The 24638-nt window shown below is 53.9% G+C and overlaps 1 protein-coding gene across 16 annotated transcripts; it reads left to right on the top strand.

Annotated features, from left to right (window-relative positions):
• Window positions 1-251: 251 nt before the first annotated feature.
• Window positions 252-13726, top strand: LOC146758523 (dynein light chain roadblock-type 1-like). Of its 16 annotated transcripts, none has more exons than XM_085516080.1 (8): window positions 2242-2380; window positions 7814-7889; window positions 8436-8603; window positions 10975-11095; window positions 11592-11781; window positions 11884-11969; window positions 12380-12452; window positions 13129-13726. In XM_085516080.1, the coding sequence occupies exons 6-8, from the start codon at window positions 11903-11905 to the stop codon at window positions 13226-13228; spliced, it is 240 nt and encodes a 79-aa protein (XP_085372206.1). In that variant the 5' UTR covers window positions 2242-2380; window positions 7814-7889; window positions 8436-8603; window positions 10975-11095; window positions 11592-11781; window positions 11884-11902; the 3' UTR covers window positions 13229-13726. The 16 variants fall into 16 exon arrangements, 15 of the variants coding, with proteins under 15 accessions (XP_085372196.1, XP_085372201.1, XP_085372206.1 ...); XM_085516079.1 differs by having other exon boundaries at window positions 11592-11969; window positions 13129-13305; window positions 13390-13528; XM_085516083.1 differs by lacking the exon at window positions 2242-2380 and adding an exon at window positions 4439-4550 and having other exon boundaries at window positions 11592-11777.
• The last annotated feature ends 10912 nt before the right edge of the window (window positions 13727-24638 follow it).

Genomic DNA, 24638 nt, shown 5'->3' with positions numbered 1-24638 from the left:
AAGAAACACAGCGCGAGCATTTATTGCCTGCGGAGATGAGCTGCAGGAGGCATCTCCGGTGCAGAGCTGGATACCGAGAGTGGACAGAAAGCAAAGGGAAGGGAAGGGGGTGGAGGGGAGGGGGACGAGGGCGAGGAAGGAAGGGGAAAGGGAAGGAGGGAAAGCGAGAGGAAAGACTCGAAACGAGACGTTAATTTTGCGTCCTTTTCCGGCAGCCGCCCCCCCCTCCCCAACAGGCCCCAGCCCGGCCTGAGCCACGTGACAGGAAGTGCTTCCTGCAGGCGGCGGAGAGCACTTCCGGGCCATGGCGGCACGGCGGCATGGCGGCCATGAGCGGGGCCGGGAGGAGCGGGCTCTGTGCTGCGAACGGGGTCGGGTCTCGGTGCGGGGGCACGGAGGGGCTGTCGGGGGAGGAGCTCGCGGCGCTGCCGGCACCCAGAGGCGATGCGTGCGGTGCCACCGAGTGCGGCGGGGGCCGGGGGGCGGCTTCGTCCCGGGGAAGGCCGTGCGAGCATCGAGCTGTCGGTGCGGCCTTGGGATGCTGCCTGCAGGGCAGCGCGGCGGGCGCTGTGCCGGGTGCCGAGCCGTGGCTCGCGCTTTGCTCGTCCTTTGAAGGCTGAACTGTAGGCAGCCGGTTTGCATCGGGTTGAAGGGGCTGGCGCTGCCCTGAAGGTGAGCGAGAGAAGTGGGCAAAGGAAGGGTGAGTGGCGGGATCCGAGGAGGGCGTTTTGTGTTTGTGTGCGTGTCTGTTGTTTGCCTGACGAGTTGGTTTGCGTTGTTGTTCCAGGTGTCTGAATGAGGACTCCCCGTGGGAACTGGCAGCGAGCAAAGGAATGGAGCGACGGGCCTGGGTGCCGTGTTGGACTGCGGCTGTGGAGCCAAAACGAAGGTGTGTCCGATGTCCTTCCTCTGGCTGTGGGTGAGTGGGACGAGTCAGGGCTGCGGTCCTGTGCGGTGGTGTTTGTTGGCTGAGACCGGCTGCCTGAGCAGAGTGGGGGCAGGGAGGGGGAGGTCTGGAAAGCGGCAGCAATCAGGAGCACGGCCCAGTTCTGCCTACTTTGAAATAGAAGGCGCCACGGCTTGGAAGCACATCCACACTGGCTGCCAGGAAGTGAGAGAGACAGAGCCGACATCACTTCTGTGACATGTTTCCCTCTCCGACACTGAGGTTCTCTGGGACATGTAGTTCTTCTCTGTGCTCCACATGATGTTATGATGTGGAATAGCAATAGAAAAAATACAAAACCACGACAGTATGGCAGCCTGAAAAGATTCCCTTGTGGAAGAAGGGGGAGGGTGAAGGAGGCCAAGGGCCCTTTTCTCGGGGCTGACTCCTCTGTGCCCTCCTGCTGGCAGGAGAGAAGGGCTGCCTGCTGGGCACAGGGAGCACCTTGTAGCTCCCGTGCTGTGCCCTGCCCTCCAGCCCCCTCCTCAACCTATGCAGACTGTCAGATCCAGCATTTTGGAACCCTTACCACGTCACCTTGGTCACCATTGCTGCGCGCAACGCAGTCGCCTCTGAGAGCTATGTTAGATAACAGCCATGTCCGCAGCGAAGAGGGTGAGGGTGGAAGTTTGCCCAGTTTCAGGCGGGAGGATGGAGCTGGGGGCCCTAGGAGAGAGAAGGAGGAGGAGGCCCGCCATGACCATCAGGCAGAGGAGGGGTAAGAGAGCCATTTTCCATCATGCCTGGACCGGCCCCGTGACCACCACCCATGTGGAGCCCATGGAGGTGGATCCGCCCGCGGCATAGCTGGCCTGGCACCACACCGCCGTGCCAGGCCCTGCATTGGTACCATCACAGCTCCACCGTGGCTGGTCCAGGCACTGAGCTCCTTACCCGCTGTGCAGCCCCCACCCCCGGCATTAGCTGGGTGGCATTTTTGTAACATCTGCTCCTCCTTTGGGCTTCTTCTGCAGCCACGTTCTGTGGGCCCCCAGTCCCATCTTTACCCTGTATGTCCCAGTCCCCGTTTGTCTTGTTGGTTTAGGCGTGGGTTCCTACCAGCAGCTGGCAGCAAACAGTGCTTGCTCAGTAAGCACACGTCTGCTTTCTCCCCTGGAGCCGTGAGTGCGACTGCCATGAGAGCGGAGGTCTGATGCTATCTGCGAGGGATGGGATTTGCATCCGGTGGCTTTTCCGTTGCAGAATGTCCAGCAGCAGAGCGTGAGTGGCCATGAAATGAAGCTGGGCCTCAGGAGAGCCGTCTGGAGCTGCGTCACGAGCTTCCTGCCTTACTGTAAGCGTGAACTGAAGCAGTGTTGGTTAAGCACGGCTCACTCCTCTGTCTGCAACAGATGGGCTTTCTGCACGTTTTATTGCTGTGGCTGACGCTGAACAGCACAGCAGCAGCGAGGCCTCAAGCATGTCCACAACCAGGTACGTGAACGTGAGTAACTTTAGCTGTGTGAATGATGTTATTGTTCATATTAGTAAGGCAGTATTCATGCGTGTGTGATGGAGCTCAGGGATAGGTTTATTCTTGCCTGTTAAGCATTTCCCTTCTTTGACATCCACTCGTCCTCTCTTGCTTCTCTTCCCCTCACCTGTAAGTGCAGCAGTACTGAAGGCTGAGGGCTCTTTTCCGAGGCAGGTGCTAAAGGGCAACTGAAATGCAAGTTTGATGTCTCTCTTTGTTCTCGGGTCGGTAGCCCAAGGTGACCAAGCTTCAGAGTACTTCTCTAAGTCAGCCTGGAAATGTTTCAAGCAGGAAGTAACACCATCACAGTGTCTGAGAGTGATGATGCCTCTTTTTCCCCCCTCACAGCAGGCAGCCTACTTGAGAGCAGTAAAGCAGTAGGCTGTCTGCGCTATGGCTGCTGAACGGCATTTCTGGCCACCTGAGATCCCTGAGCCCACGCTAATGAAGAACATGCTGTGCCACGGACTCTTCTATGGAGCCGTTTTGCAGCTTCTCTGTGCTGGCCATCATGCTGCCAGTTTCCAGGTCCCCAAAGGCAGTAAGTGGTGCTCTCACGGGCTGAGAGAAAGGCACGGGCAACCGGCTGGGAGGGAACCATCTGTAGCTGTTGCCTACGGCAGTGTGTCCCAGCACTGCTGAGAGTGCCGCAGTTGGCTCTGTCCTTCCTTCCGAGTGCGAGCTGTTCCTGATGGCACACCAGCAGCCTGGATGTGCCAGCTCGTCTTATCCTGCAGCTGCTGCTGCTCCCTATGAGCTGCCAGGCAGACGGTCCACCTGCCCGTGCAGGGACTGCCTTGCAGGAAAGGGCTTTAGGCTCTGGTTTGTGTGGGATTTGGGGAACGAGACAGAGGTGGAGTTTCTTGTGTGCCTGACTGTCAGGAAGGCAGTTCTCGGTTCTGGCAGCCCAATGTGCCCAGGAGGGTGACTTGAGCTCCCAAAGTGAGCCGTCAGCCAGTTGTTAGCTGAGAAGGTTCCCTGAGCATTTCTGAATTGATTCTTGTAGGACTTTGGAGAGTTTGGGGACTGAGACTTGGGAGAGAATGAAGAAAGCCGACGCAAGGCAAGCGCTGCTCAGCTGAGGAAGAAAGCTGAGAAGGAAAGCAGAAAGCAACGATGAGGGCTTGAGCAAGAAGCCACAAAGGACAGCAGAACCACCAGCAACACTTCCTCGGAGGTGGCTCCAAAGGCAGCTGACTCAACAGTCCGGTTTTCCGGCACGGCCGTGCTTTCCCTGTCATGGAAGGAAGGAAGCTGGAAGGGAAGGGCTTGTGGTGTGTTAGAAGCAAAGAGGGCTTCACCTGTGCAGGACTTGATGTATGGCAAGAGCTGGAGACGCTGCGTTCCTTCAGGGTGTCTCTTGAGGGCCAGGGCCAATGTAGGGTTAGGTTGAAATAGGGCTGGCTGGGACTGGAGAGGGAGGAGGTAAGGTAGCCCCATGGTCAGGCTTCTCCTTGGGTCTGACTGGAGGCTGAGTGACTGATTGCTAAGCGGAAATCCTGGGCACTGGGGTTTCATTTTGGGGTGTGGGCGGAGTAATAAATAGAAGCCAAATCCTTTTGTACACAATAAAAGTGAAGCGAACTTTGTAAAACTGGTGCTGCCTCTTTCAGTAGCTGGTCAGAACGTCCCTCGCTCGGGCTGGCTATCGCAGGGCAATGAAGTGGTTGGCTTCACGTCTCTCCCTTGACATGGTGTGAGTTTTCCCCCATTTCCTTGTCGGTCTTCCCAACCTGTGGCCTTTCAGCCAACCCGTAAGTGCTGGTGACAGGCTGTGAGCATCTCCTTGCTCTCTGAGGACCGATAGAAAGAAACCAGAGGAGGGGAAGCAGCCCGGCAGGAAGAAGGGTGTCCCGTGCTCAGCCCCCTGAGTTGGCCTCTCTTCCCTGAGGGCTCTTTCAGCTTCTGATGCACCATGTTTTGCTGTTTGCCCTGGGAAGCCCAGATGCACGCGTGCAGCTGTGGCCTGTGCATGAGCCTCCCCTTGAGGCCCAAGGAGTACGAGTGTGGGTAGGATGGTGTGAATCGCAGCGCTGGGAGTGAGGAGGAGGAGATGGCAGCAGGAGGGCTGCAGGTGAATGTACCTCAGGCCCAGAGCTGAGCTACAAGGAAGGAGCTGGTTGCAAAGAGGTAAAGTGACTCCCACTCTTCCTATGAATGTAACTTGCTTAGTTGCAGCAGATTCCAGTCAGTAATGTACACCTAGTGTGTATCTGCAGGAGGAAAGCAGGCTATCCGGTTGTGCGAACCCACATTTTGATATTACTTCAGACCATTTGTAGTGACTGGTTGACGTATTTAAAATCAGTGTGAGGTAAGGAATGAGCAGCTGGTGCTGCAGTGCACACAGCGGGCTGTACAGATGCACGGCCTTGAGCTCTGGGCTGTGTGTTGGTTATAGTGTGTGGTGCTGTGCTGTGTGCGGATGAAGCACCGTGTGTTCCGGTGCTGGCTGTGTGTTGGTTATAGTGTGTGGTGCTGTGCTGTGTGCGGATGAACCACCGTGTGTTCCGATGCTGGCTGTGTGTTGGTAATAGTGTTTGGTGCTGTGTTCTGTGTGGATGAAGCACCGTGTGTTAAGGTGCTGGCTGTGTGTTGGTAATAGTGTTTGGTGCTGTGTTCTGTGTGGATGAAGCACCGTGTGTTAAGGTGCTGGCTGTGTGTTGGTTATAGTGTGTGGTGCTGCGTTGTGTGTGGATGAAGCACCGTGTGTTAAGGTGCTGGCTGTGTGTTGGTTATAGTGTGTGGTGCTGCGTTGTGTGTGGATGAAGCACCGTGTGTTAAGGTGCTGGCTGTGTGTTGGTTATAGTGTGTGGTGCTGCGTTGTGTGTGGATGAAGCACCGTGTGTTCCGATGCTGGCTGTGTGTTGGTTATAGTGTGTGGTGCTGTGCTGTGTGCGGATGAAGCACCTTTTGTTCCGTTGCTGGCGGTTCGTTGTTCTCTCTCGTCCTACAGCAGCACGGACACACCCCGCGCTGTCACCTCCCGCTTGTGGCTGAACATGAGCGCTTCCGAGTCAGGAGCGACCCCCGCCCCGTTGATCGGTGGAGCCTTCGCTGCATGCGCGCAGGGTGTGACTTGGCCCCGGGAGGTGGTTCGCGATGGTGCCTGAGGCGGCCGGGCCGGGGCTGCTCCGCTCCGCCGCTCGGGGCGGGCCGGGCCTGATGGGGAGGAACGGCGCTGTGCGGTTCCGCCGGGTGCGGGGCTGGGCGGGCTCACTTGGCAGCTGCTGGAAGCCGCGGGTTGATGGGGGCGGCCGGCACCGCCCGGAGCCATGCAGGGGAGGCCGCGGTGCTGCCCTGCCGCGTTGGGCTGTGTGCCCGCAGCACGGACCTGTGGCTCCGAGCTGTTGGGCCGCGACGCGAACGTCGGGAGAAAAGGCCGCGTTTGTTCCCGGCTCCTTCAGTGCCGTGTCCTGCGGAACACGGAACGGCCTTTGAGTTGTAAATCCGCGGGAGGTTGATTCCCGTTGGCATTGCTGGACAGCAGGTCGTGATACCGTTATGTTCAGTGTGTGTGGCAATGGAGATGTGAGCTGTATGTGGAGAATTGAAGCAGTTCATGAAGACACACTGTGCTGTGGGATCGTGGGTCACACGTTCTGGATGAATCCTGTAACTGATGTGCAGCTTGTGTCTGCATTAGCTTATGGAGGAGTCTGACGGGAAGAGGTTTTGCTCTCCTTTCACAAAGCTCATCTCAGCTCATCTCAGCTGCTGTCTGTCTCTTCTTGGAATTGAGGTTCTGTTTGGTGCTCGGGTTCGGTACGTGAGGTTTTTCTGGGTGATGTTTTGTTGGCCCGGTGAATGGCAGGGGCGCAGTGAGGTGTCGGGGAGGAGTTTCCTCTGTGTGCAGCTCCAGGAGACTTCCCTGTACAAACAGCAGCAGCTGCCAGGTTAGCTCCCCCTCCTTGGAGTCAGGTTACTGTTGGTTGGTAGGGGAGATTTAGGGTCAGTGAAGTTCTGTGTAGATTCTTCTTTGCACCCAAGCACTCGTTGAGGTGTGATTCAGTTTTTGACAACTTTGGGCTTAGATGCATCTGCAGGAGAGGCAGGAAATTATTTCAGATGGAACAGCGTGTCACTATTATCCCTCAGCGTTTTCACACCCTGTAGTTATCTGTTTGGGTTTTTTTTTCCTCTTTCTTTGTCTTCCACACAGAAGCAGTCCAACGTACAGAAGGAATCAAGGGCTCAAAGTGATTAAACTCAGCTTTTTTTCTGTATAGGATAATAACTGCTTTGTCAAGACAAGCTCAGGTGGTGCTGTCTGATCACAGCAGCAGTCTGTGTTACTCTGAACTATTTCCATTCCCAAAGCCCTGTGGAAGGTTTGCTGGCAGTTCTTAGGCTGAACTGATGCTTTGTTTTTCACTGACACAAATCACCTCTCCCAGCTGGGGGGCTCTCAGTGCTGTACCAATGCAGCCCTGTTGGCCAGGTGCTCTGGCCTTTCCCCCAACTTCAGTTGATCCTTTTGTTCTTTGCCAGATCTTGCAGGATCTAAAATGTGTGGCACGTCTCTGTTTCCTTTTCAGGGAATCAAAAACCTCCAAACTGATGCTTTCAGTCATCTTTTTTTTTTTATTTTATTTTATTTTTTGGAGGAGTTGATTTTCCAAAGTAGTGATCCCTACACCAATAATAATCCAAAGTAAAGAGCATGGATCACTTCTTCCTTTCACTTTTTATGCTTTTAATTCCTCTTAGCATCGGTTTGATAAAAGGGAGGGTAGTTTTGCATATAGAGTGTGCATTGTTCTGTTTTGTTCGTGAATTCCATTTGTGTGTATGCAGATTTTGCTGCATGCCTGTACCGTAGCAGTCTAAGAAGTCTTTCCACTGTGAGCCAGCAATAAGGAGCCCATCTGTGGGGCTGCAGAAAGGTGGGAGGGAGGAGAGGACAAGATTAAAAGAGAGTTCCAAGTTTGCACAAGATTGTAATCACAAATGACTGACGACTGCTCTGAAAGATCATAGAATCACAGAATGGCATGGGTTGAAGAAAGCCTAAGGATCATCATGTTCCAACCTCCTGCCACAGGCAGCACCACTAACCTCCAGATCTGGCACTAGATCAGGCTGCCCAGGGCTCCATCCAATGTGGTTTTGAATGGGATGGGGTATTCACAGCCTCTCTGGGCAGCTGTTCCAGCACCTCACCACTCTCTCTGTAAAGAACTTACCCTGAAAATCCAAAATGGATGGAAACCAACTAAAAAGACCAAGCAGAGAAAATAGTACTGAAGTACGCAGTGCTTTATGGAAAGGTGTAGGCAGTGTCTGTTTGCATCATCTTTGTGCATCTTTACTTTCAGGCATGCTGTTGTGAAGCTTTAGTTGAAGGCAGACAGCAGCTGTGATCTTTTGATTTGTGCTTTCTGTTTTTGCAGGCTGAGGTAGAAGAAACGCTGAAGCGAATTCAGAGCCAGAAACAAGTGAAAGGAATCACTGTTGTTAATTCTGAAGGTATTGTCAGTCTGTTTTCTGAGATCATAACTTACACCACTCGTGCACTTCAAGAAATAGTGGTTGCACTGTTTCCAGTTGGTGTCTCTGTTTAGTAAAGATTTTCCTGTAGTTCGGTCCAGCTTGTTAAAATTGTGTGATTGTCAGTTTAAACCAAAGGTTTTCTAGAACCCTTAGAAAATATGTCAGATATTCTCACTCCCCCCTAAAACACTTATTTTTGTTTTTATTTATCTTTTTATACATCTCAAATGAATAATTGACAAAGCAGAAGTAAACCACTGATGCTAGTAGAGTTAAGTGGTTATTCTCGCCTTCTTCTATGGTTTCAGAACTTAGCCTCTCTGTCTTATTTCTGCTCGTACTCTTCTTTTAAGCTTTAAAAAGAGCACTCCTGATCCCATTCCCGTTTTAGCTCTCTAACAAGTGTTAGAACACTGAACTCAGGTTCAGTGGCCACTGCAGTTGGATATGGTGATACCCAGAGGGATTTGCTTTAAAAGCTGCGTTACTGACTCTTGCTGTCCTCATGGTGGCTTCTTGCAGGTATTCCTATCAAAAGTACTATGGACAACACCACAAACATTCAGTACGCTGGCCTAATGCACAGCTTCATCATGAAGGCGAGGAGCACCGTGCGAGACATTGATTCCCAGAATGACCTCACATTCCTGCAGATCCGCTCCAAGAAAAATGAAGTCATGGTTGCTCAAGGTAGGAGGAAGTAGACTGAAAGCAGATGTCTGAGCATCCAGCAGATACTTCTCTTGTGAGGTCTGTCAAAGTCGCTTGTTGTTTTTTCTGTGGTAGAGACATTGTGAGCCTGAGAAATGAGTTCTGCATGCTGCTTTTATTCCTGTTACCTACTCTGTTCTTTTCCAAAGGCTTTGTCCTTTGTTGCTTTCTTCAGTTGGAAACTTTTATCACTTTTTAGTTTAGTTTGCTTTTTCATGCTGTAATGTGCAAAATCACTTTCCTCATTTCATTTTCATGGAAGTAGAAATGGTTAATTAGCATTTGACAGCATGTTGCAGCCTCTCAATGTGAAATCCAGAAAGTCAGAAAGAAATATGTTTGGAGAGCAATTTCACCTAGCTGAGTGCTGAACTGATAAACCAGTCTAATGCATCTGAAATGGAAGCTGGCACAATTACACTGGACATTACTGCACATCCTGTCTCTGGTTCCCAGGAGCAGCTCCCAGGGGCTGCAGGGCGCTGTGAGGCCGCCTCTCAGCGTCCTGTTCTTCAGCCCAGGCAACCCCAGTGCCCTCAGGCTCTTCTCACAGCACTCGTCTCCTAACTCTGCTGCCTGCTTTGTGTCTTCCTCAGTTCACTTCCAAAAACCTTAACATCCATTTTATGTTGTGGAGCCCACAGCTGCACACAGCATTCAAGGTGAGGCCACACCAGTGCTAAATATTATGGAAGAATCACCTCTTTTGACCTGTTGGTCATGCTTTGTGTAATACACCCCAGTGTGGTTTGCCTCTTGGCTGCCAGGGCACACTGCTGGCCCTTGCTGAGCCTGCTGCCACCAGTGCCCCCAGTCCCTTCCCACTGAGTTGCTCCAGCCGCTGGCTGGAGTCCAGCACTGCTCCATCCCTGCTGCAGAGCCCAGCATTTCTCTTGGCTGAACTTCATGCTGCTGCTGATTTCCCAGTACTCCCATCAGTTGAGACCCCCTGCAAGGCCTCTCATCCCACCAGGGAATCAGCAGCACCTCCTAGATCAGTGCTATTCTCAGACTTGCAGAGGATGAATGTCTGTGTCCAGTTGGTTGGTAGAAATGTTGGACAGGACTGGCCCTGGAGTCAAGCCCCATAGAACACCACTGGTAACTGTATGCAGCCAGATGTAGCCCTGTTTGCCCCTTGAGCTCTTCTATTGAGCCAGTCCATCACCCATTATAGTGTGAACTTGTTTGTCTCACAGTAAAACAGTCTGTCCAGAAGGCTGCCATAAAGAACTGTATCAAAGGCCTCACCAAAATCTAAAACAGTGACATCTGCTGCCTTCCCTTCATTCACCAAGCAGGTGACCTTATCAGAGGAGATCAAATTACTGAGGCAGGACTTTCCCTTTGTGTGCCCATGCTGACTGTGCCTGGTAATGGCTTTATAGATGCCTTTCCATATCCCCCAGGACAAACTTCTCCATCACTTGCCCAGGGACTGAGTTTGGACTGGCAGGTCTGTAATGTCCTGGCTCTTCCCTCATGTCCTGCTGGTGGATGGTTGTGATGTTGGCCAGCTTCAAAGGGACCCCCCCAGACTGCCAAGACCTTTGGTGAGCTGTTGGGAGGGATCCAGCTGTAACATCTGCTGGCTCCCTCAGTACTATGAAGTGAGTCCCACCAGGGCCCATTCAGCTGGTACAGCTGGATCCCTACAATTGTAATATTTGCAAATTGAAAGTTGTTTCTTCCCCAGTCATGGTCCTCCAGCTCAGGTCCAGGCAAACCAAGATCTCTTGCTACTGTTAAATACTGAGGCAGGAAAGGCATGAGATGTCTCCACAATTTCCTCCTCACTTGTGAGGTGACCTTTCACTCCAAGTATCAGTCCTGTGTTTTCTTTTGACCACCTCTTGCTATTGACAAACTTGAAGAAGCCTTTTTATTGTCTCATACCACACTGCTCAATGTCAACTCAAGTACAGCTTTGGCTTTTCTTGTTTTCTCCCTGCAGATGCGAGCTGCAGCTCTGTACTCTCCCTTTGAAACCAGACCTTGCTTCCAGAAGCTGTGTGCTTTCTCTTTCTGCCCCAGTTCCAGGTGTTCCCTCTTCAGCCAGGCTACTTGCTCAGCACATGGCTCAGTGGGATTGCCTGCTCCTAGGCTTGGAAAGGTTTTTCTTGAGAAATGACTAGCTCTTGTGAGCCCCTAGATGCTGGAAAGCAGATTTCATGGGGACACTGCTAATTTGCTCCCTGAGAAGCTTAAAGTTTGTTCTCTTTAAAAGTCCATGGTGACAGTTCTGGTGGTAATTTTTTTTTTCTTCCTTACACCAAAGATTTTGGACTCAACCACTTAATGATCCCTGTGGCGTAGCCTGTTTTAAATAATCCTTCTGTGTCTTTTCCAGGCTGGTAGCAGAATGGAGACTTTCCTGAGGCGCTGAGGAACAGACACAAGCTTCTTTTGAAGGCTTCAATGAAATTCTGCCCCAGCAGTATCTGCGGTCCTTTGATGCTGAGGAGCTGGAGGTAAAGGATTCTTTGACTATTGCCAGATTCAGGCTGCTACACGTAAAACTTGAATTTCAGTCAGTGTCTGAAGAGCAGAGTTCATTAAGGCTAGCGGTTCTGTTTTCAGGATGTGTGAGAGAAGCCTTATGTATCAGTTAGTATTTGGTTACTGTGTTGTTCTTCACTTCTTTCTTCTGTCTCCTACTTATGCATTTCTAACATTATGATTCTGCCAGTTTAAATTTTTTGGCTAACAGTGGCATTGTAATCCTTGACAATGTGATTTGCGTGTGTTTAAAGAGTGAGCAATTGGAAAGCTTTTGTGGCCTCTCCACATTTTCTTTCTGAGCAGATGTTATTATTTGCTGTAAAGTCTGAGAGTTTAATATTATAAACGAGCATACTGTGATTGCTGGTGCTTTGAAGTACAGTAGTACTTAAGTACAAGTCTTGCTGTAGAAGCAAAGTAGTAGCTTGTAGTTTCCATGGTTATGATCCTTTTTCTCCCCTAAAGGTGCTCCCGTGTGGAATGCAAGAAAATGATCTGAATGACTGGCAGAGGCAATACCATCTACCGGCGTGATACCAGAAACAGCAGACAGATACTGTGGTTCTGGCAGATTTGTAGATTTCTTTTTTCCTCACAAGAACACAGCTACAGCTTAGTGAGCAACAGTCAGAATTACTCGACAGATCAGTAGTGTGTAAATATAAATGATAACTGCTAATCCAGCTGTCCTAGGGGTGATGGGGAAGTGAACGTCTCAGTATTAAACTTGACAACAGTATTAATTATTATTTTTCAGGTTGTGATAGATAACGAGAATGAGACTTGTACAGTTTGTTACTGGAACGTACAGATTACCAGTGGGAGGATTTAATGACCTCACGGGTAATGAGCCCTCTTTAATGCATTTTATGCTCATGTTATTTCATGTTATTATTTAGGCCTTGCATCAGTGACTTGATCCATGGTTTGGACGTGGTCCTGGCAGGGCAGCCTGCTCTGGGTATCCCTGCTTGATCAGAGTGGGAGGACTAGGTAAACTCCAGAGATTCCTTCCAGTACCAAACCAACGATGTGATTCAGTGGTTGAATTTCTTTGAAAACCACTTCATATTTATGCATTTCACTACATGGATTTCTTCAGAGGGATGTAGTGAGAGACAGATGTCTTTGTGCTCTGCAGGTAGTTAGAGTCTTGTTTTCTCTTCAAGCTTTTCACTCTTTGTTGTCACGTAGTACCTACAGGTATACACGGGCAGTTAGACCTAAGAATTCCTTGTTTGATTTTTGTACAGGGAGCAACAGACCCCAAAAATTTTGCATTGAGAAAGTTGGAAAGGAAAACTGGTTACCTGGAAGTCACACCTGGTAAGTACAAAGGATCAAACTCTGCTGTGGTTCTGTTCTTACAGATGGCAATCTACTTTGAGATTTTAGGAAGTGGGTGTTATATGGAAGTGGCTGAGACTGTGTGAAAGCAAAACGCTGTGTTATGACAGTAAGCTCTGCTGAGTAATAGTTGAACTTCTGAAAAGCAGTTTTGTTGTGTAGCTGATTCCATTGTAAACACCATGGATTTGCACACCACTAAGAACATAAAGCTACTTTTAGTACTGAAGGTTGTACTTTTTTTAAAGAGTTTGGGATGGATCTTTCATTATCACCACACTCGATCTTGGCAATGAAAATAAATAGCCACGCTCATGCTCCCTCTTGGCTGGAGAAAATGTCGCTTCTGCTCAGTTTCTCAGTTACGCTGGTGCTTTGTGAAGATGCTCAGATTTTAACTTTCAGATACAGAAGAGAGATGAGGTGAGACTTGTTACTAAATACGTTGCCAGTTCTGGAAAGTTATCGCTGCTCAAGTGCTTGTTGTGCTTTAACTCTCACTTTCATAGACAAATGCATGTCAAGATACAGCTGTTTTAGAGGGTACAAATGCAGTTATCCCTCTGAACAGGACAGTTCATATGCCTGTGTTCCTAATGGATTTTTTGGTTGTTTGAACTGCTGTTCAATACTTAAGGTTTCTCTTTGTTTTCAGTTTCAATCGCTTGGACCTTCCAGCCTATAAGAATTATGAGCAGCTGAAGGAAAAGCTGTTATGTGCAATTGAAGAAACAGAAGGTTTTCGGCAGGAATAGCTGCGATTTGCACCTTGAGGAATGTGAACTCGACATGATGTTCTTCTTCGCTTCTTCTGCTTGTTGCACACTTCCTAGTAAAGTAGACTTGACTTGGATTATTTAACAATAGCGGCGTGTAAGTGAATGGATGTTGATATTTTAATGCGTTTCTGTTCCAGAAAAAGAAACAAAAACAAGCAGAAAACAAAAAGGCTGTTAAAATTGCCTTGTTTGCATCATTCTGACACACTGCGCTCAGTCTGTGAGTTCAGCTCTCGGTTCTGTTGGTATCTCCAGCCCCTGATTCTTGTGGTGTCTTCTGCATTTTCTTCAAGCATCGCTGTTTGTGTATATAAGCTCTATTGAACAAGGACATGAACTGGGATCAACAGCACTGGATGGTAAATACTGCACTGAAATTCACTGTGGAAATTTCCTTGTATTGTAATTTCCTATACTCAGGTAACTGTAGCAGCATCTCCGTAAGTCAAATACTTTTATAAAGCGACTCAAAGAGATGCTCGTCCTGTCGTTATTGGTTTGGTGTTACGAAGCACAAGTGTAGAAATGAAGGATTGAACTGCTGCTGGGGGTTGCAGGTAGGCTGGGTTTCTGTCGTGTGCTATTTCTGCCTGCTGGGGATGTGAGCGGGCGTTGGGCCTGAGCCCCGCTCGTGTTGGTCACAGCACAGGGGCTGCGGGAAACACTGGGAGAGCAGAGCAGGGAGAGCCGGGCTGTGTGCAGGCCAGGGCATGACACGGAACCTCGGCAGCTGCGCAGCTGCTGAGCTTTTCCCCCAAGTCTGCAGACTCTCAGGTGATAAGGCTGTGCAGCAAAGCCAGCTGGGCACTGCTGATACTGCGGCCTTAGGGGATGAAGCCCTGCAGCACCTGCATGGCACTCCCTGTAGTCTGCCATCTTTATGTGCACAGCTGCTGTAGGTGTTGTTGGAGCAGTGGAGCGGCAGTGCGGTGCTGCAGGGCAGCTACACACCCCAGGGGCTCTCCATAGGCTGCAGTGACGTGACCCAAGTCCCACACTCACTTTCTTTCCCACTCCCAAGAATGACATACCAGTAGCAAAATATGTTTTCCCCTTTTCCCAATGTCCAAAGACAGAGATGAGGTGTCTTAGCAAGTGCACCAGCAACATGTGGAGCAGAACCGCCTTGGGAGCCACTGTCACACCTGAGTCAATCTGTTCTAGGCTTCTCATGGAAATGTAGCATTTTGACTCTGTGTTAGTAAATCTTTGAGGTTGCATTTGACCTGCTGTTGCAATGTCTGCTGCTTGCTCTTCATGCAGCTAGTCCATGTATTTGTTTATGTAGTCAGTGCTAGGGTTTGATCTAGACAGCTCCGTCATCTTTTCAAGAGCTGCACCATGGTCGGCTGTGAAGAGAGGGTGAGTGGGAGGGGACACCTGTGTCCCACAGTGGCTCCTCCAGTCAGTGAAGGTCCTGAAATTGGTCTCTTCAGCGAATAGGGAGCTTTCCTCAGCTACCGTGTGTTTGGAAAGAGGAAGAGCAGTCCCAGGACCTTCAGCTGTGAGACTTCATGCAGACCACGCTGAGACATCTGCAGGTGTAGTCTGGGATGGAACGGCTCCTGTTTGGCTCTTGTTACCCACGTGCAGCATGTGGTTATTGAGCTTATAAGGGAGCAACATAGGAAAGAATCCTGTTCTCATCTACTACCTAATGCTAAGTCATTCCTCCTCATGGGGAAGTGACTAAGCATTGGTCCTGGGTGCTAGGAGAGGAATGTCAGATCTGAAACCAGTGTGAATGATGGACAGCCTTGTTTAACACAGGGCCGCTCTGCAATGCAGAAGTGCTTGTGAGTTCAGAAGATACCTGCTGAAGGAGAACTGCTTTGCTGTTGGATGTCATCAAGCTGCAATCTGCAACAGCCAAACAGGCAGAGGTGTGTGCTCCAGACTGTGCCAGCCTTTGGCATCAGCAGGAAGCTCTGCCCATGCAATACTCTTCTCCTGGGTTCTTTTGACCTCCCTGTAAGGTCTGGGGGCACAGCTTGATCCCAGGTCCCTGCTGGGCTGTTACTCCGCCCCAGGAGCAGCTGCCAGGAAAACCAGTGCCACTGGAAAGGTGATGTGTGCAATGGGCACCCATGTCTTCTCTGGACAAACCATTCAGACCTGTTTATGAGCCCCATCCAACTGCGCCGTGGGGCCCCTAAAATCTCTCTGAAAAGTGAGATGGGCCCTTTGAGGTCCAATGCTCGGTCAATCCTGACCTCCTCAGCCCAGCAGTGGATTTATAACAAAACGGCCATTCATCTCTGGCCAGCTTTATTTTTAAGCATCCCTTTGGAGAGCGTGCATTAAGTCTTGTTCCACAGATTCTGTTCCTGAGGTGAGCTGTGCTTTGCTCGCTGCAAATTCCAACTATATTTGTAGGAATTATTATTATGAATAACACAGTGGTGGTGTTTGAGTCGTAAACAGATGCAGCAGAGCCTTTGCTCTGATCTTTTCAGGAACTCAAGCAGCTTTTTGGCATCCCCACCTGGAGCCATTGAAGCGTGCAGCCAGGAGCTGGACTCAGTGGTCCTCACAGGGACCCTCCAACTCAGGAATCTATCATTTTACAATCACTGAGCTTGGCAGACTTGCAAAGAGTGTGAGTGTGACAGCAAGCAATTAGCATGGCCAGCATCAGGAACCCATGGTTATGAGCTTAGGGCTGGTTTAGGTTTGCCAAGCGGGGGGACTAATGCTGGGATCCTTCTCTCCGGCCTGGAGGCTCTCACACAGCAGCATGGTTCTGTGTTTGGCAGGTGGGTTGGACCCAGGCTGTGCAGGAATCAACTGGGCTCTGCTTCAGCTGCAGTCTGAGGGCCTTTGGCTGCAGCCAACTGCTGTTCACACAGGGTGCAGAAAGCTCCAGAGCCACACAAGGGCCTTCAGGATCCGAGTGAAACCCCACAAGCTGAGGGGAAGGAAGTGAACATCACCAGAGGTGGGGACTGCACAGCACTGATGTGTGGTGACAGACCGGGGTGGGCGGTGAAGTTGGGAAGACCAAGAATGAAAGATGGTAAAAGCAGCTGAATTTAAAGGAAGAGATGTGAAACCAACAGGATCATCACCCTGTAATTGCCAGCCCAAACAAGGGACGTTTTGACCAGCAACTGCTCTGATCCACTTAACAAAAGACACAAAACCACTCCATAAACTTAGAAGAACTGCTCAAAGCCACAAGCTACAGGTACTGGAGGAGAGCAGGACCTTTGCCCTGCATTCACCAACAGTTTCAGACACACCAAAGCCGACACTGGTTTGCTTCTGTATCTCTTATGGGACGGTCCCAGCCAAATCATCCCTTCTGGTCTGAGGATGAGGAGGGTCAGATCCTTTCAGAGCACCAAACCTGGCAGCCAACCTCATCACCAAACTCCAGCACTCTCCATTCATCATCCCACTTCCTCGCTGCAGTCAGTCCAATGCTTCATGAGATTCAGAAGCAAACAAAATCAATACAGTCATCTTGATCCCTGCAGGAACACGCTGTGAGCAACAGAACACCTTCCTGGAAGAACTACCTCCATGAACAGAGGCAGCGACCACCTCCTCCCCTCCTACAGCCTCATTGCTTTCTCCTTAAGTATCACCACACGGAGCCTTGACCCTCCCTGGCACCCAGGCACCAAAGGGCTCTTTTCATGTTCTTTACACCAGGCTGGGAAAGAATCTTGGCTTCAAAACTTCCAGAGCAGCAAGAAGGAAGTATTGGTTCTTTTCACAGACAGCCTTGGCTCTTCCGCTGCTGTCAATGGGGAACATCAGCAGAGAGCATCTCTTAAGCAGAGAGAAGCACGTGTATGAGAATGAAAGTCAACTAGGTCTGAGCAGGATTAATAGGGATTTAATTGAACGATGTGAACTGGAACTCGGGTCACAAGCTGCTTATTAACCTGCCCCAAGGGAGCCTGCAGCTTGCACTGGAGGAGCACAAGGATGCACTGTGAGCGGGACGGCGTGTGGTCAGAGAGGGAGACCTGCTTGAGCAGTCAGAAATGGAACAGACAAACTGCTCGAGATGGATGCCTGGAATCTGAGGCCTTAGCGCACAGACTTTTCCCTTCCCTTCCCCTTCCCCTCCCCTCCGGAGGGAACCAAGTCCCAGCAGGCAGAGCTCACCCAGCGGAACCGCTCGGGACAATGGGGGCGGTGCTTAAAGGGGGCGTGGCTTAACGGGGAGGAGGCGGGGCTTGTGGAGGGGGTGGAGCCGCTCTTAAAGGGACAGAGGCGGATTTAAGAGGATGGCGTTGAATTGAAGGGGGGGGGCTTCGTGGAGGGTCTCTTCCGCGTCTACACACCATAGATTCGCACCATAGATTCACCCCATAGACTCGCCCCATAGACCCCCCCCAGCCCCATAGACACCCACATATCCTTATTGCCCCCCTACTGCCCCACTATGAACCCACATAGACCCATAGACCCCCCCCATATCCCCATTGCTCCCCTATAGCCCCCCCACTGCCCCCCATAGACTCCCCCATATCCCTGTTGCCCCCCTATGGACCCCCCCATTGGTCCCCTGTAGCTCCATTGCCCCCTATATCCCTATTGTCCCCCTATAGTCCCCCCCATACCCTCCCCAGAACCCCCATATCCCTATTGCCCCCCATACTTCCCCTCAGACCCCCCTTATATCCCTATTACCCCCCCAGCCCCACCACTGTGCCTCCCCAGCCCCATAACCCCCCCAAGACCCCCCCAGACTTCCCTATGTCCCTATTGCCCCCCCATAGCTCCCCCATAGAACCCCCCCAGATCCCCCTTATATCCCTATTACCCCCCACAGACCCATAACCCCCCAAAAACCCCCCATAAACCCCCCATATCCTCATTGCTCCCCATAGCCCCCCATAGCCCCCATATCCCTATTAGCCCCCCATATCCATACAGCCCCCCCAAAGCCCCCTATATCTCCATAGCCCCTACATAGCCTCCCCCCCAAACCCCCGTTATATCCCTATTGCCCCCCATAGCCCCCCATAGCCCCTTGTATTGCCCTCCATAGCCCCCCCATAACCCCCCCATATCCCTATTACACCCCCACAGCCCCCCATAGCCCCCCATGGCCTCCCCAAAGCCCTCTATATCCCCATAGCCCCCCCATATCCCTATTACCCCCCCAGCCCCATAACCCGCACCATAACCCCCCCACGTTACTCTTCCACCCCCCACCTCCCCCCCATTGCTCCATTCATTCCTATCTTCATTCATTCATTCACGGCTCCATTCATTCCTTCCTCCCTCCATTCATAAATCCCCACCGCGACGCCTCCCCGTGGGAAAAAACTCTGCCCCCCATTAAAAAAACCCCATAGAAATCAATGGGGGGGGATGGGGGAGGGGACCGACCTCGCGTTCTACTCCCCCCGCCCCCCCCCCCTTGAAGGGGCCGTTGGGGCCGTTTGGAGCCGCCATTGGCTGCGGGAGGGGCGGTGAGGGGGGGAGGGGGAAATGGGGGGAAAATGGGGGGCGGGGGGGGAGGTGGGGGTTATGGGGCGGTAAAGGGAGGCTGGAGGGTGTGTATGAGGGGTCTATGGGGCTGTGAGGGGGGTTTAGGGGGGTTATAGGGGGACTATGGAGGTCTATGGGGGGAGGAAGAGAGATATGGGGGGCTACGGGAACTATGGGGCTGGTGGGGCTATGGGGCTGGGGAAAGCTATGGGGGGCTATGGGGAGAGCAAGAGAGATATGGGGGTAGTAAGGGGGGATAGGGGGGGGCTATGGGGGGTGGGGGGGAGGTTGGGGGTTATAGGGGGGCTGGGGGGGGGTTATGGAGGGACTATGGGGCTGGGGGGGTTTAGGGGGGTTATAGGGGGGTTATGAGGGGGCTATGGGGAGAGCAAGAGAGATATGGGGGTAGTAAGGGGGGCTATGGGGGGGCTATGGGGCTGGGGGGCGGGAGGGGTGGTGGGGGGGGGGAAGGAGGAGGGAAAATGGGGGGGATATGGGGGGCGGGGTGGGGGGTGGGGGGGCTTGTGGGAGGGTTTAGGGGGGTTATAGGGGGGATATGGGGGAGCTATGGGGCTGGGGGGGTTATGGGGGGCGGAGGGGAGGTTGGGAGTTATGGGGGGGTATAGGGGGGCTGGGGAGGAGTTAGGGGGTTATGGGGGGTAGTGGGGGGGATATGGGGGGCTGGGAAGGGTTGTGGGGTTATGGGGGCTTATGAGGGGGTATGGGGGGTGTTCTGGGGGTAGCAAGAGAGAAATGGGGGGTAGTAAGGGGGAATATGGGGGGAGCTATGGGGCTGGGGGGGTTATGGGGGGCGGGGGGGATAGAGAGGGAAAATGGGGGGGATATGGGGGGCGGGGGTGGAGTGGGGTTTATGGGGGGGTATAGGGGGGCTGGGAGGGTTTAGGAGGGTTATGGGGGGATATGGGGGAGCTATGGGGCTGGGGAGGGTTATGGGGGGGCTACGGGGGGTAGTGGGGGGGATATAGGGGGGCTATGGGGAGAGCAAGAGGGATATGGGGGGGCTATGAGGGGCTATGGGGCCGGGGGGTGGGGGGGTGGTTATGGGGAAGCTATGGGGCTGGGGGGGTTATGGGAGGGCATGGGGCGGCTATGGAGGGGTTATGGGGGGCTATAGGGGAGCTAGGGGTGTATAGGGAGGGTATAGGGAGGTATGGGGGGAGAAAGAGAGATATGTCGGGTAGTAAGGGGGGGTATGGGGGGGCTATGGGGCTGGGGAGATATGGGGGGTAGTGGGGGGGATATGGAGGGTTATGGGGCGGGGGGGTGTGGGGGGGCTATGAGGGGGCTATGGGGCTGGGGGGCGTGGGTGTGGTTATGGGGGGGGCTATGGGGCTGGGGAGGGTTATGGGGGGCGGGGCGGGGGGCTTTGAGGGGGTATAGGGAGGCTGGGGGGCGGTATGGGGGGGTTATATGGGGGATATGGGGGCAATAGGGGGGCTGGGGGGGCGTATAAGGGGGTTATGGGGGGTAGTGGGGGGAATATAGGGGGACTATGGGGGGAGCAAGAGAGATATGGGGGGCTATGGGAGCTATGGGGCTGGGGGGGCTATGGGGGGTAGTGGGGGGGCTATGGGGGGGCTATGGGGGAAGCAAGAGAGAGATGGAGGCATTGGGGGCTTATGAGGGAGCTATGGGGCTGGGGGGGTTATGGGGGGTAGTGGGGAGGATATAGGGGGGCTATGGGGCTGGGGGGGATATGGAGGAACTGTGGGGGGTATAGGGGGTTGTGGAGGGGTTAAGAGAGATAAGGGGGGTAGAAAGGGGGGATATGGGGGGGTGGGGGGTATGGGGGGCTATAGGGCGGTTATAGGGGGGTATGGGGGGAAAAAGAGAGATATGGGGGGTAGTAAGGGGGGATATGGGGGGGTTTAGGGGTGTTATAGGGGGGATATGGGGGAGCTATGGGACTGGGGGAGTTATGGTGGGGCTATGGGGGGTTATGGGGGGGCAATGGGGGGAGGAAAAGAGATATGGGGGTAGTAAGGGGGGATATGGGGGGCGGGGGGGAGGTTGAGGGGTTATGGGGGGGTATAGGGGGGGTGGTGAAGGGTATGGGGGGTTATGGGGGGGTTATGGGGGGATGAAGAGAGATATGGGGGGTATGAGGGACTATGGGTGGTAGTGGGGGGGGGTATGTGGGGCTATGGGTGGTAGTGGGGGGGCTATGGGGCTGGGGGAGTTATGGGGGGCTATGGGGCTGGGGGGCATGGGAGGGGGTTATGGGGGAGCTATGGGGCTGTGGGGAGGGTGGGGAGGCTATGGGGGGAGCAAGAGAGTTATGGGGGGGGCTATGTGGGGATATGGGGCTGAGGGGTGTTGGAGGGGTTATGGGGGCCTATGGAGGCAGTAAGAGAGATATGGGGGGCTATGGGGCTGGAGTGTATGGGGGCCTATGGGGGGAGCAAGAGGGATATAGGGGGGCTATGGGGCTGGGTGGTTATGGGGGGGACTGGGGGGCCTATGGGGGTGCTATGGGGCTCGGGGGTGCTATGGGGCTGAGGGGTGGGGGGGGTTATGGTGGGCTATGGGGCTGGGGGGGTTATGGGTGTCTATGGGGGGGCTATGGGGCTGGGGGGCCTATGGGGGTGGGGGGCAATAGGGATATGGGGGGGTCTATGGGGGGCAATAGAGATAATATGGGGTGTCTATGGGGACTAATAGAGACCATATGTGGGCAGTGGGGATGGGGGGGGGGTTATGGGGCGGGGTGGGGGGGCAGAGATGTGGGGCAATGTGTGGGGCACAGCCCCATTGCTCCCTATGTGTCGTCCCCCCCCACCCCCCAGCAGCCCCCACTATGGGCAACTCAGCGTTGGAGGCCGCCAAGGAGCCCCCCCCCATGAAAGGGGAGACCCCCCCCCAAAATGCGGTGTCCCCCCCCACGGAGGACAGAGATGGGGAGGGGGACGGGGAGGAGCCGCCCCACATCGCGCCCCACAACCAGAGACCCCGGATGGAAACTCTGCCCCATAGCGAAGGGAGGGGGAGAAAAGAGACCCCCCCCACATTGAGCCGCATGGGGGGCGACGAGGGAGGGCAGCGCCCCATAGATGCTCGGCGACCCACAGATGGAGCTCGGCGATGCACAGATGAGATGCAGCGCCCCATAGATGAGATTCGGTGCCCCAAAGATGTGACCCAGCGCCCCATAGATGCGACCCAGTGCCCCATAGATGTGATGCAGTGCCCCACAGTTGGAGCTCAGTGCACCATAGATGAGATTCGGCGCCCCATAGAGAAGATTCAGCGCCCCATAGAGGAGATTCAGCGCCCCATAGAGAAGATTCAGCGCCCCATAGAGGAGATTCGGCGCCCCATAGATGGAGCTTGGCGCCCCATAGATGAGATTCGGCGCCCCATAGATGTGACCCAGTGCCCCATAGATGAGATCCGGCGACCCATAGATGGAGCTCAGCGCCCCATAGATGTAGCTCGGCGACCCACAGATGAGATGCAGCGCCCCATAGATGTGACTCAGGACCCCACAGAGAAGATTCAGTGCCCCACAAGTGGAGCTCAGTGCTCCATAGATGAGACTCGACGCCCAACAGATGTGACCCAGTACCCCATAGATGTGACCCAGCGCCCCATAGATGTGATCCAGTGCCCCCCAGATGGAGGTCGGCGACCCATAGATGTGACCCAGCGCCCCACAGATGTGACCTCCCGCCACACAGCCCCCCCCCAACGCCGTGTGCTTGTTGCACGGCGCCGTCAGAAGGCTAACACCACCTCCTGCCCCACAAGTGCCACCTCCTGCCCCACAAGTGCCACAAGTGCCACCTCTTGCCCCACAAGTGCCACCTCCTGCCCCACAAGTGCCACCTTCTGCCCCACAAGTGCCACCTCCCGCCCCACGAGTGCCACAAGTGCCACCTCCTGCCCCACAAGTGCCACAAGTGCCACCTCCCGCCCCACAAGTGCCACCTCCCGCCCCACGAGTGCCACAAGTGCCACCTCCTGCCCCACAAGTGCCACAAGTTCCACCTCCCACCCCACAAGTGCCACCTACTGCCCCACAAGTGCCATCTCCCGCCCCACAAGTGCCACTTCCTGCCCCACAAGTTCCACCTCCCACCCCACAAGTGCCACCTACTGCCCCACAACTTCCACTTCCCACCCCACAAGTGCCACCCCCCGCCCCACAAGTGCCACCTCCTGCCCCACAAGTGCCATCTCCCGCCCCACAAGTGCCCCTTCCCGCCCCACAACTTCCACTTCCTGCCCCACAAGTTCCACCTCCCACCCCACAAGTGCCACCTCTTGCCCCACAACTTCCACCTCCTGCCCCACAAGTGCTACCTCCCGCCCCACAAGTGCCACCTCCTGCCCCACAAGTGCCACCTCCCGCCCTACAAGTGCCATCTCCTGCCCCACAGGTGCCCCCCCGTGCCCCACAAGTGCCCCCACCCCTTCCCCCATGGGCTGCCTGCTGGATCAGCTTCACTCCCTCCATATCGCCCCTCCGGGACCCCCAACTCCCCACTTGGGGGGCAGTCCCACATCCCCCCCCGCCCCCCATCCAGCTCCCCAACCCCCATCCCTCCCCATAGCGCGTTCAAAGGCCAAACGAAGAGGCTCCAAAGCCAAACCCCCCCAGGGGCTGCCCCATAACCCCGTGCCCCCCAAGTCTGAGCCCCCCAGATCTGAGCCCCATAAGTCTGAGCCCCACAAGTCAGAGCCCCATAAGTCTGAGTCCCCCAAACCTGAGCCCCATAAGTATGAGCCCCCCAAGTCTGACCCCCACAAGCTGGAGCCCCACAAGTCAGAGCCCCACAAGTCGAAGCCCCACAAGTCAGAGCCCCACAAGTCAGAGCCCCACAAGTCCAAGTTGGGGGTCACAGTGGAGCCCCCCCACACCCGCTGGGCCCCATTTCAAGTGGGGGGCGACTGCACTCATCGCTGCTATTGCAAACACCGCGAACCCCCCCGGCTGCCCCACAACGTCAGAGCGTGGTGAGGGCACTTATGGGGCACACTTATGGGGCTGGGGGGGGGGGGGGGGTCCCGAGACCCCCAACTCTATTAACCCCCCCCCTATTATATCATATAGGTTGGCTTGGATGAAGGCAGTGCCCCCCGAAATGATCCGGGGGGGGGGAAAGGATGGAGCTGCTGCCCCATAAGTTGGAATCGCCACCCCAGAAGCTGGAATCGCCACCCCCCCCCCCCCCACTTTTCTACAATGAAACCACATTAAAAGTTGGGGTGCAGCTATGGGGCAGCTATGGGTTATGGGTTGGGCAGCTGTGGGGCAGCTATGGAGTAGCTATGGGGTATGGTGTGGGGCAGCTATAGGGCAGCTATGGGGCAGCTATATGGCAGCTGCTGCCCCATAAGTTGGAATTGCCGCCCCATAAGTTGGAGCTGCTGCCCCATAAGTTGTGGGGCTGCCCCATAAGTTGGCATCGATACCCCCCCCCCCCCCCCCCCTTTCTACAAAGAAACCCCATTAAAAGTCGGGAGGCAGCTATGGGGCTGGGGGGGCCATTTGTGCACCCCACAAGTGCTGCGCTATGGGGCAGAGATGTGGGTCGGGCTCCACTGCAAGAAGCCGTGTCTTTATTGAGGGGGGGGGGGTCACAAATATGGGGGTCACCACCACCTCCCCCTGCTCCACATGGACATGAATGGGGGGAAAATATGGGTCCACAGCCCCACATGTTGAGGTTATGGGGTGGGGGTAAGAGAGGGAACCCCCCCACCTTTAAAACAGCTTAAAACCAACAGATGTGGGGTAAAAGGGCACCTATGGAAAGGGCCAATGTGGGGCTGCCCCATAAGTTGGAGCTGCTGCCCCATAAGTTGTGGGGCTGACCTATAAGTTGGCATCGACACCCCCTCTTCCCCCCCCCCCCCTTCTACAATGAAACCCCATTAAAAGTTGGGGGGCAGTTATGGGGCTGGGGGG

The sequence above is a fragment of the Coturnix japonica genome, chromosome 14, assembly GCF_054131305.1.
Source record: "Coturnix japonica strain WE chromosome 14, WE-NBRP24, whole genome shotgun sequence".
NCBI classification, from domain to species: Eukaryota; Metazoa; Chordata; class Aves; order Galliformes; family Phasianidae; genus Coturnix; species Coturnix japonica.
Note: the sequence above shows the minus strand (reverse complement) of the source record. Positions and strands in the feature narration are given on the sequence as shown.